At 34.8% G+C, this 14,939-nt stretch overlaps 2 protein-coding genes and 1 long non-coding RNA gene across 3 annotated transcripts in view; 2 read left to right on the top strand and 1 right to left on the bottom strand.

The window, feature by feature from the left end:
• The window catches only part of rasgrf1 (Ras protein specific guanine nucleotide releasing factor 1), a 54,986-nt gene extending 45,835 nt beyond the window's left edge, over nt 1-9,151 (top strand). Inside the window, exons 21-27 of the mRNA XM_048168569.1 lie at nt 1,680-1,783; nt 2,885-2,969; nt 3,096-3,293; nt 5,222-5,301; nt 5,483-5,600; nt 5,679-5,747; nt 7,774-9,151. Of these exons, the coding sequence (XP_048024526.1) occupies nt 1,680-1,783; nt 2,885-2,969; nt 3,096-3,293; nt 5,222-5,301; nt 5,483-5,600; nt 5,679-5,747; nt 7,774-7,866 (747 nt within the window). The 3' untranslated portion in view covers nt 7,867-9,151. The remainder of the gene's footprint in view (nt 1-1,679; nt 1,784-2,884; nt 2,970-3,095; nt 3,294-5,221; nt 5,302-5,482; nt 5,601-5,678; nt 5,748-7,773) is intronic.
• On the bottom strand, nt 8,554-11,059 carry LOC125254128. Its single transcript, XR_007181601.1, has 3 exons — nt 10,918-11,059; nt 10,738-10,806; nt 8,554-8,981 (listed from the first exon to the last, which is right to left on the bottom strand). It is a non-coding gene; the product is annotated as an uncharacterized LOC125254128 (long non-coding RNA).
• Nucleotides 11,011-14,629, top strand: ctsh (cathepsin H). Its single transcript, XM_048168570.1, has 12 exons — nt 11,011-11,115; nt 11,409-11,440; nt 11,573-11,678; nt 11,760-11,830; nt 11,912-12,016; nt 12,099-12,185; nt 13,123-13,178; nt 13,318-13,399; nt 13,476-13,544; nt 13,621-13,727; nt 14,002-14,127; nt 14,293-14,629. The coding sequence occupies exons 1-12, from the start codon at nt 11,040-11,042 to the stop codon at nt 14,366-14,368; spliced, it is 993 nt and encodes a 330-aa protein (XP_048024527.1). The 5' UTR covers nt 11,011-11,039; the 3' UTR covers nt 14,369-14,629.
• Nucleotides 14,630-14,939: the final 310 nt, after the last annotated feature.

The raw sequence follows: 14,939 nt of genomic DNA on the forward strand, positions 1-14,939 counted from the left end.
GGTTAGTTACTTGTAATGTTACACTCTAAAAAATGCTGGGTTAAAAACAACCCAAGTTGGGTTGAAAATGGACAAACCCAGCGATTGGGTTGTTTTAACCCAGCGGTTGGGTTAAATGTTTGCCCAACCTGCTGGGTAGTTTTATTTAAACCAACTATTGTTTAAAAATTGCTATATGGCTATAGCTTAAAATGAACCCAAAATAGTTGGGAAATTAAAAACCAGATGCAATTAGAGGCAACAATAAATAGACAAAAGGTGAATGTTTATTAATAAGCTTTAATATTTTATTAATATAAATTTAATAGTTTATTAATATAAATTTATTAATAAGCAATTTAATAAATGTTTATTGTTTAATAATTATTCATTGAACATTAATAAATGTTCATTTCCAACATACTTTGGGTTCATTTTAATTAAGCAATACAGTAATTTTTAAACAATAGTTGAGTTAAATAAAACTACCCAGCAGGTTGGTCAAACATTTAACCCTACCGCTGGGTTAAAACAACCCAATTGCTGGGTTTGTCCATTTTCAACCCAACTTGGGTTGTTTTTAACCCAGCATTTTTTAGAGTGTATGCATAATTTACTGTTATTACTATAGTAAGTACATGTAGTAACGTGTAACTATGGCACTGTAAAATAAAGTGTTACCTACAAATGTTATTTATTTATGTGATGGCAAAGCTGAATTTTCAGCATCATTACTTCAGTCATCGGTGTCACATGATCCTTCAGAAATCATTCTAATATGCTGATTTGATGCTTCATATTTTTTCATGATTCTTTGATGAATAGAACAGGATTTATTTGAAACATAACATTATTAAGATATTTACGGTTACTTTTGATCAATTTAATGCATCTTTGCTGAATGAAACTATTCATTTGATAAAAAAAATCGTTCTGACTCCAGACCCGCCTGCTCCCACAGGATTCTTTCCCGTTCCCGCAAAATAATGTTATCTTGTTCCACACATTCATGTTTTGTTCCACTCCCATTCGCAAAATCCCGCATAAAAGTAGCCTATTTAGATTTTTTTGTCAGTACATCCATGAAATTTACATTAAATATTAAGTTATGTGTTGCCATAACATCCCAGCATAAACGCTCCTGATAAAATATTTGATATTAAAGCATCAATATTCACAAACCACAGTTAGTTTTAACCATAAAGCAAGCTGCTGTGTGCATGGTTTGGTATGGCAGAATGCGCGCAAAGAGCGCTCCCTTTATAATGACTAAAGAGCTGACGTCTCAGTTCTTCGCAATCTCACAAAGCTTTGTTATAAAACAATGAATAAATGAACAATGAATCTTTCATAATGTCTACACTTTGTTTGTTATAATAGGATTGGTGAGTGCGCAAATTTTAGCACTGCATAAAAACCCTGTCGTTTTGAGCGGTGGGAGGATTCTAACACAAACACATTGCGTAAATCGTTTTTGTTTTATATTAGTTGTTCTTGTTGCTTTTGTGCAATATATGAATAACAATTTATTAGTTTTTAGATATTTTATGTTTAGACATTTCCATTTTGCGGTAGTGTAGTGTATATCCAGTGGTTTTGTTTTAGAATGTTTCACCATTTACAAAGTTGTATAAACTGTGCAGAAATTCATTATTCAACTTTTAGTTCATTATTATTTAACTAATTGTTTTGTGATGCAGGCGGAAGGAGGAAAGTCAGAGCCTTTCGAGAATCATTCGGCTCTGGAGATCGCAGAGCAGCTCACCCTACTGGACCACCTTGTTTTCAAAGTCATACCTTATGAGTGAGTGCGATTATGTTTCAGTTTATTTGTTCTTTAGGGAACTACAGAGATGAATACAGTTCACTCAAAAATGAAAATGATGCTATTAATGTTACTCCAAACCTGTATGCTGTTATTCCATGGACATACACTTTGAATAATCTTCACACAGCTCTTACCATATGATTTGCATTTCTATATATGTCTTCTGAAATCATACAATAGATTCTAAATTCTGCATAATGCTTTGACATGAATGATGTGAGGGTGATTTTTAATTTTGGGTGAACTATGCATTTTTTAAGAAAAGCTTAGTTGCATTGTTTGATCAGATTTTACATAATACTTAAAGAGTTAGTTCACACAAAAATGAAATTTCTGTTATTAATTAAACACCCTCATGTCGTTCCAAACACATAAGAGTTTGGTTCATCTTCAGAACACAAATTAAGATATTTTTGATGAAATCCTAGAGTTTTTTTTTTCCATCTCCCATAGAAAGCAATGTAATTACTGTTATTCAAGGTCCAGAAAAGTAGTAAAGACTTTGGTAAAATAGTCAACGTGACTACAGTGGTTCAACCTTAATGTTACGAAGCGACGAGAATACTTTTTGTGCGCAAAAACAAAACAAAAATGGACCTTGAATGATGGTAATATACATTGCTATAAGTATAATTCAGAAACCCTTGTTATTATCGACACCGGTGGCCATTAAGTGAACTGCAGCCAGCAACTTATTTCTCGTGCTTGCACTCTTGCGCACATAACTTGCAGATCTGACTATAGAGACTATAGTTTGAATGAATCTCTTTGCATGACACATTGTCATTACAGTACCGATTAGCTCTTTTTTGCATTATCCTTAACATTGGATAAATATTAATTTCATGTGTCATTAAACGGAAGAGAGTCTCTCAGGAGTGCGCGTAACCATCACAAAGTTTGGATTCACATGAGTCATTCACATAAGAATCAGTCTACAGTCGGGGAAGGTCTCGTTTTTTAAGTTTCGTACAAGCTGTTCACACATTGACAATACAAAAAGCGATTAATACATGAAAATTCTTGTATATATTTCAGAAATGTGATCAAACACAATGTTTTTCCTCACAAATACAGGGAGTTTTTTGGTCAAGGATGGATGAAGAACGACAAAAATGAGAAAACACCTTACATCATGAAAACAACAAAACACTTCAATGATGTAAGTGTTCAATGTGAAAACATCTGATTCTAGATAAGTGTAAATGTTCAGTTCTTGCAATGTATTTGTTGATCCCAAATGAAGTATAATGCGCACAATGCTGATATACCTCTGTCTCTTTTAAAGATCAGTAACCTGATCGCCACAGAGATCCTGCGCTGTGAGGATGTGAATGTACGGGTAGCAGTGATAGAGAAGTGGGTGGCGGTGGCTGATATCTGCCGCTGTCTCCATAACTACAATGCTGTGCTGGAAATCACCTCATCCCTCAATCGCAGCTCCATCTTCCGTCTGAAGAAAACTTGGCTCAAAGTTTCTAAACAGGTGAGGAACTACTTGATAAAACCTCATCAAAATAAAAGCAATGATTATGTTATTGAACAAAGAATGTGAGAACATGAATCAAGTCAGTTGGCATGAAAGGAAAAGTAGGGCCTTTTTTAGACTGTTAAACTGTTCAGACAATTAAAGGTGCAGTAAGCAATTTCTGAGAAACACTGTTTATATTTGAAATCAACCCAAACAAACACACTCCTCCCTTCATTGCTTCGCCCCCAAAATGCACGAACATGCAATGCATAAATGGATGTCTCTTTATCGCAGCTGAAGCGGAGCAAGATTATGCTTTGCAAAAAATTAAAGCAAAGATGACAAACTAACGAACAAAAAAGGAATCATACAGTACACAAGAGTATATACAAACAAGAGTTGTTAGTCACCAGCAGCTCCAGACAAACAATGACACTCAAAACTGTCCTGTTACTATAGATAACATTACAACAACAGCATATCTTGGTTCTGTGAATCATAGCAAAACGTCTCGGGTTACTTGTGTAACCCTGGTTCCCTGAAAAAGGGAACGAGACGCTACGTCATATGACGTTATGGGTTCCCACAGTCTTTCTTCAAATCTCCCTCTTGCTCACTCTCTCTCCTCCCCCATCATTAGTGGACACGCCCCCTACTGCTGGTTGGCTACAAGAGCAGACTGTCCTCCAAAAAAAATATATATATATATTATTACCTATATTTACGTTTTAAAGTCATGCGCCCTCTAGCTGGCATAAAAATAATGACAGTATCATGTTACAACTGTTGTCACCAAAATGATGTACCCCAGAGACTATCCTCCAAAAAAAAACGACCCTATAGGTCGTTTTTCAAGCACCTTATTACGACCTATATTTACGTTTTGAAGTCATGCGCCCTCTAGTGGGCGTAAAAATAATGACAGTGTCGTGTTACGTCTGTCGTCATGAAATGACGTATTACTGTCATTACCAATCAAAATGCGTGTTCATTTAAATGCAATATGTGGACTTTTTACACCATTTCTCCTATTTCCATTTACCAAAACTATTTTTTTTATTAACGACTACACCCACCCCCATCCCTAAACCTAACCTTAGTGACTTATAGTGCATACACATTTTATGAGCACATGTGTTCCCTGGGATCGAACCCACAATCGCATGATCACATGATTGCATATTGTTATTGCAATGCTCTACCAATTGAGCTACGCAAAACCTGAAATATGACGCAGATAAAAGGGAACAATGCATTAAAATGAAAGTGTCCTGTTGTCGAAAGGGGCGCAATTTTAGCAAACGCTCCTATGAGTCGTATTTCATGAATTAAAATGAAAATGTCCTGTTGTCGATAGGGGCGCCACTTTAGTAAACGCTCCTATGGGTCGTATTTCAGGGAAGTGACAAACAACCTATATGGTCGTATTGGTTGGAGAACATGTTGGTACCCCACCCCTAAACCTACCCTTAGTGACTTATAGTGCATATACACTTTATGAGCACATGTGTTCCCTGGGATCGCATGATCACATGATCACATGATTGCATATTATTATATATTGCTAGCTATAGCTATAGCTTGCTATAGCTACGCAAAACCCGAAAGATGACGCAGACTAAAAGGGAACAATGCATTTAAATGAAAGTGTCCCGTTGTCAATAGGGGCGCAACTTAAGTAAATGCTCCTATGGGTCGTATTTCGGGGAAGTGACAAACGACCTATATAGGCGTATTGGTTGGAGAACATGTTGCACAAGAGTGTTGTGGTGCTCGGTCTGATCCACTTTTAACAGTGTTTCTCAGAAATCACTTACATCATGTTGTTGATTTGATATTAACTGAGTATAATACCTTTTGTAATATTATTATGGATGCTGTTAGATCTGAGTGTATTTGACCACTGAATAACATTTAACACCATGTTTTGTTTAAATAATTAGACTAAAACAGTCATTGACAAGCTGCAGAAGTTGGTCTCATCTGAAGGAAGGTTCAAGAACCTCAGAGAGGCCTTAAAAAAGTAAGTTTTTTTGTTGCTGTACATGTTACTTTTTGCTGTAATTTAACTCAGATCCATATATTTGATGAGATATATTAGAGATAGTGATTATTTTATTTTAATAATTTATTTTTTATTGTAATATGATATGGCAATAAAACATCGTTTTCATTTGTTTTTCTTTTTCTAATGTTTCTGCTAGTTGTGACCCTCCCTGTGTACCATATTTGGGAATGTACCTCACTGACTTGGCCTTTATTGAGGAAGGGACCCCCAACTACACAGAGGACAACCTGGTCAATTTTTCCAAGATGAGAATGGTAGGTCTTTTTTAGATGTGTTTCTTTAATGCATGTGGAAACGAGGCATTTTGTTATCATATTGTCTTCGTTTTACAGATATCCCATATCATCCGAGAAATCAGGCAGTTTCAGCAAACGGCATACAAGATTGATTACCAGCCAAAGGTATTGAACTATATTGGTTTGTACTGGCAAAATATTGGGTTTTATGATCAACATGCACTAGCACAGTACAGTTAGTGGTTAAGTTTGAGTGTGTTTTGTTTGTTCTGTACATCATTGTATCCTTGAACCTTGTATCTCCAAAAATGCAATGGAAAAACCCCTATATTTTTTCAGTAATTAAACACTGCATTGTCAGAGTTGGTATTGTGGCTTTATACATGGTCAGAATCTTACATGTGTCATTATATTATTAAAGGTGCCCTTGATTCAAAAATTGAATTTACCTCGGCATAGTTAAATAACAAGAGTTCAGTACATGGAAAAGACATACAGTGAGTCTCAAACCCCATCGTTTCCTCCTTCTTATATAAATCTCATTTGTTTAAACGACCTCCGAAGAACAGGCGAATCTCAACATAACACTGACTGTTACGTAACAGTCGGGGTATACGCCCCAATATTTGCATAATGCCAGCCCATGATGTTCCCAACATTATAAAAGGCATTAGACAAGGGCAGCCAGTTAACGTCTGGAGCTGCACACAGCCGAATCATCAGACTAGGTAAGCAAGAACAACAGCGAAAAATGGCAGATGGAGCAATATTAACTGACATAATCCATGATAGCATGATATTTTTACTGATATTTGTAAATTGTCTTTCTAAAAGTTTCGTTAGCATGTTGCTAATGTACTGTTAAATGAGGTTAAAGTTACCATCGTTTCTGACTGTATTCACGGAGACAAGAGCCGTCGCTATTTTCATTTTTTAAACACTTGCAGTCTGTATAATTCATAACACAACTTCATTCTTTATAAATCTCTCCAACAGTGCAGCATTAGCCGTTAGCCACGGAGCATAGCCTCAAACTCATACAGAATCAAACATAAACATCAAAATAAATACTTTACTCACATAATTCGAAGCATGCATGCAGTATGCATGACGAACATCTTGTAAAGATCCATTTGAGGGTTATATTAGCTGTGTGAACTTTGTAAATGTGCTGTAATATAGTCGACAGCTGGTGTGGCAGGGAGCATGCGATTTAAGGGGGCGGCGCCGAGTGTAAATCAGTGCATCGTTAATGATGCCCCAAAATAGGCAGTTAAAAAAATTAATTTAAAAAAATCTATGGGGTATTTTGAGCTGAAACTTCACAGACACATTCAGGAGACACCTTAGACTTATATTACATCTTGTGAAAGAACGTTCTTGGGCACCTTTAACATTTTACCAAAATCAAGCTCGAAAGGAGTTGCAAGGTTTTTGACCAGCGCATTTCGGAGAATTTCGGACATACGTATTTTTAACCCATCATAAAACGACTGCATATGAGGCAGCGATTGCATCCCATTACGTTTTCATCAACTTACAGGTTATAAAGTTTATTGGCTATATGGGCACTCAGTTTTTTCTGTCATTTGGCCAAAATTTCATGTTATAAAAGATAAAGTGGTTATTTAAGACAGTATTGGTGATGATTTGATGACAAATGCTAGATTAAGACGCTCTCTGCTCCTCAAATACATAAAACATTAGCCTTTTATATACAGTGTTTCTGGAGTAATTAAAACACTTTACTTATTCAAACCAACAGTTCATTTACCTTTGCATTGCAAACAAGCAAAGATGATCCAAATTGCATGCGGCACTTCATTCACGATAGATGCGGGGTGGAGTTATAGGATTTATCGACAGCTTGAGGATCCAATGGAGTTACGAGGTTTAGTTACAAGCTCTTTTTAATACTTTTCATTGGTTAGATATTTGCAAAAGCCACAGACAGACAGAATTCAGAAACGTATCACGGTATCTCTACAAAGCCATTTAATCACAGAATCTATTCGACTTTAAGTACTTCTAACCTTCACTAACATTAACATGTAGGTATTTTTAGAGTGTTGCATTTACGAGAATGTTTTCTTTTTATTCTAGGAAACTTGAATTGAGAATTGTTTTCACAGTGTAATTTGCATTGAAGGATCACATTCGATATGAAACTGATACTGCGTTTGTCTTCCAGGCAGTACTGTATTTACTGGACCAAAGCTTGGTAATGGATGAAGAAGGCCTGTATGAAGCCTCTCTCAGAATTGAGCCTAAAGTGCCCAACTGAGAGAGGCTCTGCTTAACGTCTACAAAATGTACAGACACCACGCTCTCTACAATATACATCCACGTGTTCTGTTATGTAACATGATTATTACTCCTGGATGTGTTCTTTGTTTTTAGTTGTAACCAAATGTTGCCTAATTGTTTCAGATCTTTCACCGAGATCTTACCTGTTGATTTCAGCCTCTGTTCTTTAGGGAATCATATTTTTTCCCCATCCAAATTATTTAACAGTACTTACAACGGGATTTAATCCAACAGTGACATTCTATTTTAAGGTGTGGTTGTCTCTTTAAGTGATCAGGCTCATCCACATCACCGTAATGAAACACGAAAAGCCGGCAGGAGCATTTTGAGATTTTAATAGATGCATGTAACTAATTTACGGTATATGCATACCATGTAGCAATGTGGAAAGCAGATATATTACTGTATACAACCAAGCATATAGAAACTCTTATACTGTTATACTATTATATTCCAAGGCACATGTCACTGTACTTAGCTGAAACAATTCCAGCATTTTTACATCTATTGGTTGCGATAATTAACATCCATCCCCTGATTTCATAAGGGGTTGTTGGACATGCCTAAACTGCCATGATATTTTTTGAACAGTTTTGGCATGACTTGATAAAGCAGACAGTGTATAGCTTGGTAATTATAATACATTAAAAAGACATATTATGTGTTTCGATTGGCCAAAAAGAATTTTAATCTGTTCTTGCATGAGAAATTTGTTCATTTTGCAGCCAAAAATTAGACTATTTCTACACAAAAAGAAGCAAGGACTATTATATTTTTGAAACTAGTCGTTTAGTGATCGTTTACCCATGTAATGTTTCCGTTGCTCACAGCCACATTTCTTAGCATTTTGGGGAAAAAGGTATTCTGGGTTCAACACTATCCTTCTACACCAGATTATCCAGCTATTGTACATTTACAGACAATCTATGTTCTTCTTGCTGTTCCAGTGATTGTGGAACGTGACTGAATATCACTTTGTAAAATGCATTGTCGTTTAAGAGTATGATCAAAAGTGAATGACCTTCCCGCTTGCAGCATACAAAGGGTATTTTTGTAGTCCTAGAATAAAGACGTAGGGTTCTGCATCCTTACCTAAAAAAAAAAAGAGAAAAAAAAATAACAGACCGTAAAAACATTTTTGTACAAACATTGTCAACTCGCCACACAGAAAAGTATTCTGTATATTTTGTACATGCAGCCCTATGTATTTCTTAACATGTACTAGTTTAAAGCACACCTCTTTAAAGCGTTGTATCCTATGCTTACACACTCAATGCTATATGATTTGTGATTTTTGAAACCATGATCTAGAGGTAGAGGACTTTAAAGTGTTTTGCATATACTGTAATCCTGTCTATAATCATTCTCTTAGCAGGAATATAGTAATGTAGTGCTTATTCTGTGAATATTTGTATGTATTTTTACTATGTACAGTCTGGAAACACACTAATCGCTCATGTGGCAGGCATGCAACACTGTATCAGCCAGAAACTTTAAAAAGATATATATATATATATATATATATATATATATATATATATATATATATATACTGTATACACATCTATGTGCACATACTCTTATAAATGATATATAAACATACAAACAAACATTTTGCTGTTAGCAATACCCAGTGGTATGAGAATTATCTTTCAACCCTTAAGTTTATTTCCACGGCTCGGGAAATATTTCCAGTTTTCTACAAAAAAAAAAGAAAAAAAAGAAAAAGAGAAATGAACAGAAAAGAAAAAGAAAGAAAAATAAACTGTATGTTTCCTGATTACCTCTTGCTAATAAATCTATTCTATCTCAGGGGGATATTGCTTCCTTGTATGTGTTTTTTGTCATGCACCTCATTTTGTTCTCTGAAAAACTGGGTCATCAAAGTGTATTCTTATGTATAATAATACTGGCCACATTTACAATGGCAGTGTTTCCGTATTATGCTGCAATACAAACACATCCATTATGTGTATTATGAATGTATAATGTAGTATAAAAGACATTTAGAAATAGTTTAAATGTGGGCCATTTATGTAATCAATTAGCCTATGTGGTAACAGGACAGAGATTTGTGACAAAACTTAACATAAATCATAAAATTTGGGCCAGTTGTTCAAAAGTAATTCGGATTGGATCAAATCTTGAAAATGGGTTGTTCAAAAGGAAAAAAGGATTCTGAAATCAGATTAGATCACAAAATCCAATCCTAGTTTTAATCTGGATCAAACCTTCAGTTTGTGTTGTTCAAAACTTGTCAGTAGGATTTGGATAACTTTGATTAAAAAAAAACAGGATTATCCTGATCCCAACAGGAGGTAGGATTTCAAGGTGGATTCCAGGAGGAAAATGTAGTAAAACTGGTCAAAAAATACAACATTTATATCATGTAATATACATACACATTTTTTTTATTTTGCTCTTGATTAGTTTAACTGTTAAATAAATTAGAAGTAGACATTAACCTACAAGTTTAGCCTTTCGGTAACCTACAGTAAAGTAAAAAAGATTTTGGTGCCATAAAACAATCCCCAAACAGCTGTAAATATCCAACAAAAATATTATATTTAATTGAAAATCCATATTTTTTCTATCATCATGTCCCTTTAGGGGCTCCGTAGAGCACTGGTAATCCAGATTTGGTAATCGCGAAAAGTGTGTATCTGGATCATGGTGATCCAATCCAATTTTTCTTTGAAAAACCAGCACAAAAGTAAGATGAATTACCTGATCCTGGATAGCAAAACATGGGATTTCCAAATCCAGATTAAACTTTTTGAACAACTGGCCCTTGATGATACTTTAAATATATAGAGTCACTGGTTTATGTTTACTAGTAGTAACTCACTTGCGTGACACTGGTCATGTGATGTCAACGTTGCAGCTCCTGAGGGGGCGACCCGCTCCATGTAGCGAACTATAATAAAACGGCTTTATCTGAGTGCACTTCATTTTACTGATATATCTCAAAAATGTTGTTCATTTAATTGTGCAAAACGTTTAATTAGCGAAATAATATTGAGTGCACCTTTAACCCGTAGACCAGAGGACAACTGAAGCCTTCCCTCGTGTAGGAGGAGTGTTGAAGCACTCATGTGATGAGATCTCATATTCTTGTGCAAGTGTTATGAGTTGCTCGCGGGGGTGAAGATGAACAGGTTGATTTTGCCGGTGCTGTTTGCGGTTTTCTGTCAGGTACATGCAGTGCCTTTGCACACTGAGGAAGGTAAGATTTCAAACCAGCTTTTGACTTTGAGCTTTTTTTTTTTTCACGTACAGTACGTGCACCGCTGCGTCGTACTTTCGCTTTTGACGCTTACAGTCTTCAAAACAAATAACACTTTTATAACTACTCAGACTTTCAAAGTATAACAGGCTATAGTTAAAGTGATATATATAGTCTATATAATAGTCATAGCATTTGAAATATATGTGAATTAAAATACGAATGGTGAAGGAAAAAAAGTTAAATTGTTGTGTGCATTACCAAAATAAAAATATAATTATTATTTGTTACAGATGAGTATCTTTTCAAATCATGGATGTCTCAGGTAAAAAACAATTGTTTTGTAGTTGTTTGTTCATGCTGCCTCACAAGGAAATTCAAGGCGGCACTAAAGGAAGGAAGTGAAAATTAGAAAGAGGAAGAAAAGTAACTTCATTTATTCTTTTGAAATTTGCAGTATAATAAAAAATATGAGATAAATGAATATTACCAGCGGCTGCAGATATTCCTGGAAAACAAGAAGAAGATTGAGCACCATAATGCTGGAAACCACCAATTTTCAAGTATGAATAATATAATCTAACTTACAGAATTGTTATGATTTTTTTTTTTTTTTTTTTTTAATATTTATCTGCACTTTCCAGTGGGACTGAACCAGTTTTCAGACATGACCTTTGCTGAATTTAAGAAGTCCTACCTCCTGACAGAGCCTCAGGTATTATTTTTGGCAGCCTCTCGTGATCAATGAGGAAATAGGAAAGTACCACGATTCATGAACATTTTTATAACCTGACAGAACTGCTCAGCCACTAGAGGGAATCATCTGAGCAGTAATGGTCCTTATCCTGATATGATTGACTGGAGAACCAAAGGACACTATGTAACTGATGTCAAGAATCAGGTAACTTGCTTATCTTGCCCTAATTATCCTGTAGTACTGTACTTATAATATTGGTGGTTCTTAATCAGTGACACTGTTTCAGGGACCTTGCGGTAGCTGCTGGACTTTCTCCACCACAGGCTGTCTAGAGTCCGTCACTGCTATTGCCACAGGGAAACTCCTACAACTAGTATGTAAATGTTCATTTTAATTTAACATTGACAGTGAAGTGTCATCATTAGATATTAGTAATGCCTTATTGCTCAACATGCAATAATAACTGCTATTTCCTTTTTACTTCAGGTTCAAACAAACCCCAAAACACCACATTAGTAATGTAATACCACTGTAATATACACTACCAGTCTAAAGTTTTAATGTTTTTTAAAGAAGAAGCCTCTTATGCTCACCAATGCTGCATTTATTCGATCAAAAATACAGTAAAAACAGAAATATTGTGAAATATTATTATAATTTAAAATACATGTTTTCTATTTTAATATATTATTTCAAAATGTAATTTATTCCTGTGATGCAAAGCTGAATTTTCAGCATTTTTGCTACTTAATATTTTTGCGGAAACCATGATACACTACCATTCAAAAGTTTGGGGTAATTACGATTTAAAAAAAGAAAGAAAACATGAACACTTTTATTTAGCAAGGATGCATTAAATTGATTAAAAATGACAGTAAACACATTTATATTATTACAAAAGATTTCTATTTCAAATAAATGCTGTTCTTTTGAACTTTCTATTCATCAAAGAATCATAAAAAATGTATTAAAAATTATTATGCAACAACATTGATAATAAGAACTATTAATAACTGATCATCAATAATAATTGATAATAACTGAGCAAATCAGCATATTAGAATGATTTCTGAAGGATCATGTGACACTGAAGACTGGAGTAACGATGCTGAAAATTCAGCTATGGCATCACAGGAATAAATTTCATTTTAAAACGTACTAAATTAGAAAAGAGTTCTTTTAAATTATAATAATATTTGACCGAAAACATTTAAGAACATCTTACTTATTCCAAACATGTAACCAGTAGTGTAAAACACCAGGTTATTTTCTCTAACCTCCTTCTGTTCCTGTTGTTCATTGTTTTAAAGGCAGAGCAGCAGCTTGTAGACTGCGCAGGTGCTTTCAACAATCATGGCTGCAACGGGTGAGTTCGAAAAATGACAAATGAAAGCTTCTTATTTCAAAAGCCATAGCTTCAGATTGTGTTGGGTTTTATTTTATGGCTTTAGGAGTAAAGTCTCAACTGTGAAAATAACATTTTACTCCTGTCACATGCTTTTTAGTGGCCTCCCAAGTCAAGCCTTTGAGTACATCATGTACAACAAAGGTCTCATGACTGAAGACGATTACCCCTATACGGCTAGGGTGAGTACTTTACTCTTTTACCTATTGTTTTAACTTACTGTATAAAGATTTAACATTTCTTCTTACTTGCTTGTAGGATGGTGAATGCAGATTCAAACCACAGCTGGCTGCTGCTTTTGTGAAGGATGTTGTAAACATCACAAAGGTAAGTGATGGTCCATGATGTGCACATATTAATAAAGCTGCACGTCTTCATTCTAACTGCACATTTCTGTTATTAGTATGATGAAATGGGCATGGTGGATGCTGTGGCCAGGTTGAACCCTGTCAGCTTTGCATATGAGGTTTCAAGTGATTTCATGCACTACAAAGATGGAATATATACCAGGTAGGGATGAAATATTAGTGCTGTCAAATTGATTAATCACGATTAATCGCATCTAACATAAAAGTTTTGTAAATAATATATTTAATGTATTTGCACCGAAAAATTATAAGGATTTATGCTGATATCGTCCAAAACCACACTTTGCCAGGGGTGTTTCCAAACTTTTGGAGGGCAGTGTATATATTTGACAGCACTGTAATAAATATAATTTTGTACTGTATTAATATGTGATAGTTCATGTCAATTTCTGTGATATGCTATGACTATTTTATAGCACCAAGTGTCACAACACTACTGACATGGTGAACCATGCAGTGCTTGCTGTGGGTTATGCTCAGGAGAACGGAACTCCGTACTGGATAGTGAAGAACTCCTGGGGAACCAACTGGGGAATTAAAGGGTCTGTTTGCATGACTTTATCAAATAAAGGAGATTTCCTTAAATGTTGTGCTACTGTGAGCTTGAAAAGTAAAACTGAGTTTATATATAAACACTTGACCAAGTTGTCTTCCTATAAATGTGTTGTTATTTTTAATTATTTTAATTATTTTTTTTCCCCATACAGATATTTCTACATTGAGAGGGGAAAGAACATGTGTGGACTTGCTGCTTGCTCATCCTACCCTTTACCTTTGGTGTAAATAACTGAAAATTATTTACTTTTACCACAAAAAGGGAGATGAGTAATTATATTTACGTCTCACACAGAATAATTGTATGCACAATGGACAACGTCTTCAATGATGAGACATAATAGTCTGTATCAGCTACCAGTAAATCAATAATTATGTTTTCATTCATTTAAAACATTCACTGACACTCCATTAGCTATTAATGTGCCTGAAGTTGATTACTTTGTAATGGTCAAAATTATTGTACTGAAATAAATATTTTCTCAGGGATTTTTTATTTTTTTTTGTATGTGTGTGGATCACTTTCCATCAGCATAATTGTGTTCATCCATTGACTAAAGCTTAAAAACTGATTAAAGAGTCATTCCACGAAACCGGTACGATTTGGACTTACACATTTTTAGACTTTTTACCAAAATGTATTACTTTTCTGAACACTCCACAACATTAATGACATATTTAACTTCCAAAAAAAATCTCAGGCATCAAATCCCTATTATTATTGGTCATTATTTTAAGTTATGGACACTATGGGAGCTCTCTGAATAGTATTATAAAATGTATTTGTGATAAAATCAAC

The sequence above is a fragment of the Megalobrama amblycephala genome, linkage group LG19 (assembly GCF_018812025.1).
Source record: "Megalobrama amblycephala isolate DHTTF-2021 linkage group LG19, ASM1881202v1, whole genome shotgun sequence".
Classification (NCBI taxonomy): Eukaryota; Metazoa; Chordata; class Actinopteri; order Cypriniformes; family Xenocyprididae; genus Megalobrama; species Megalobrama amblycephala.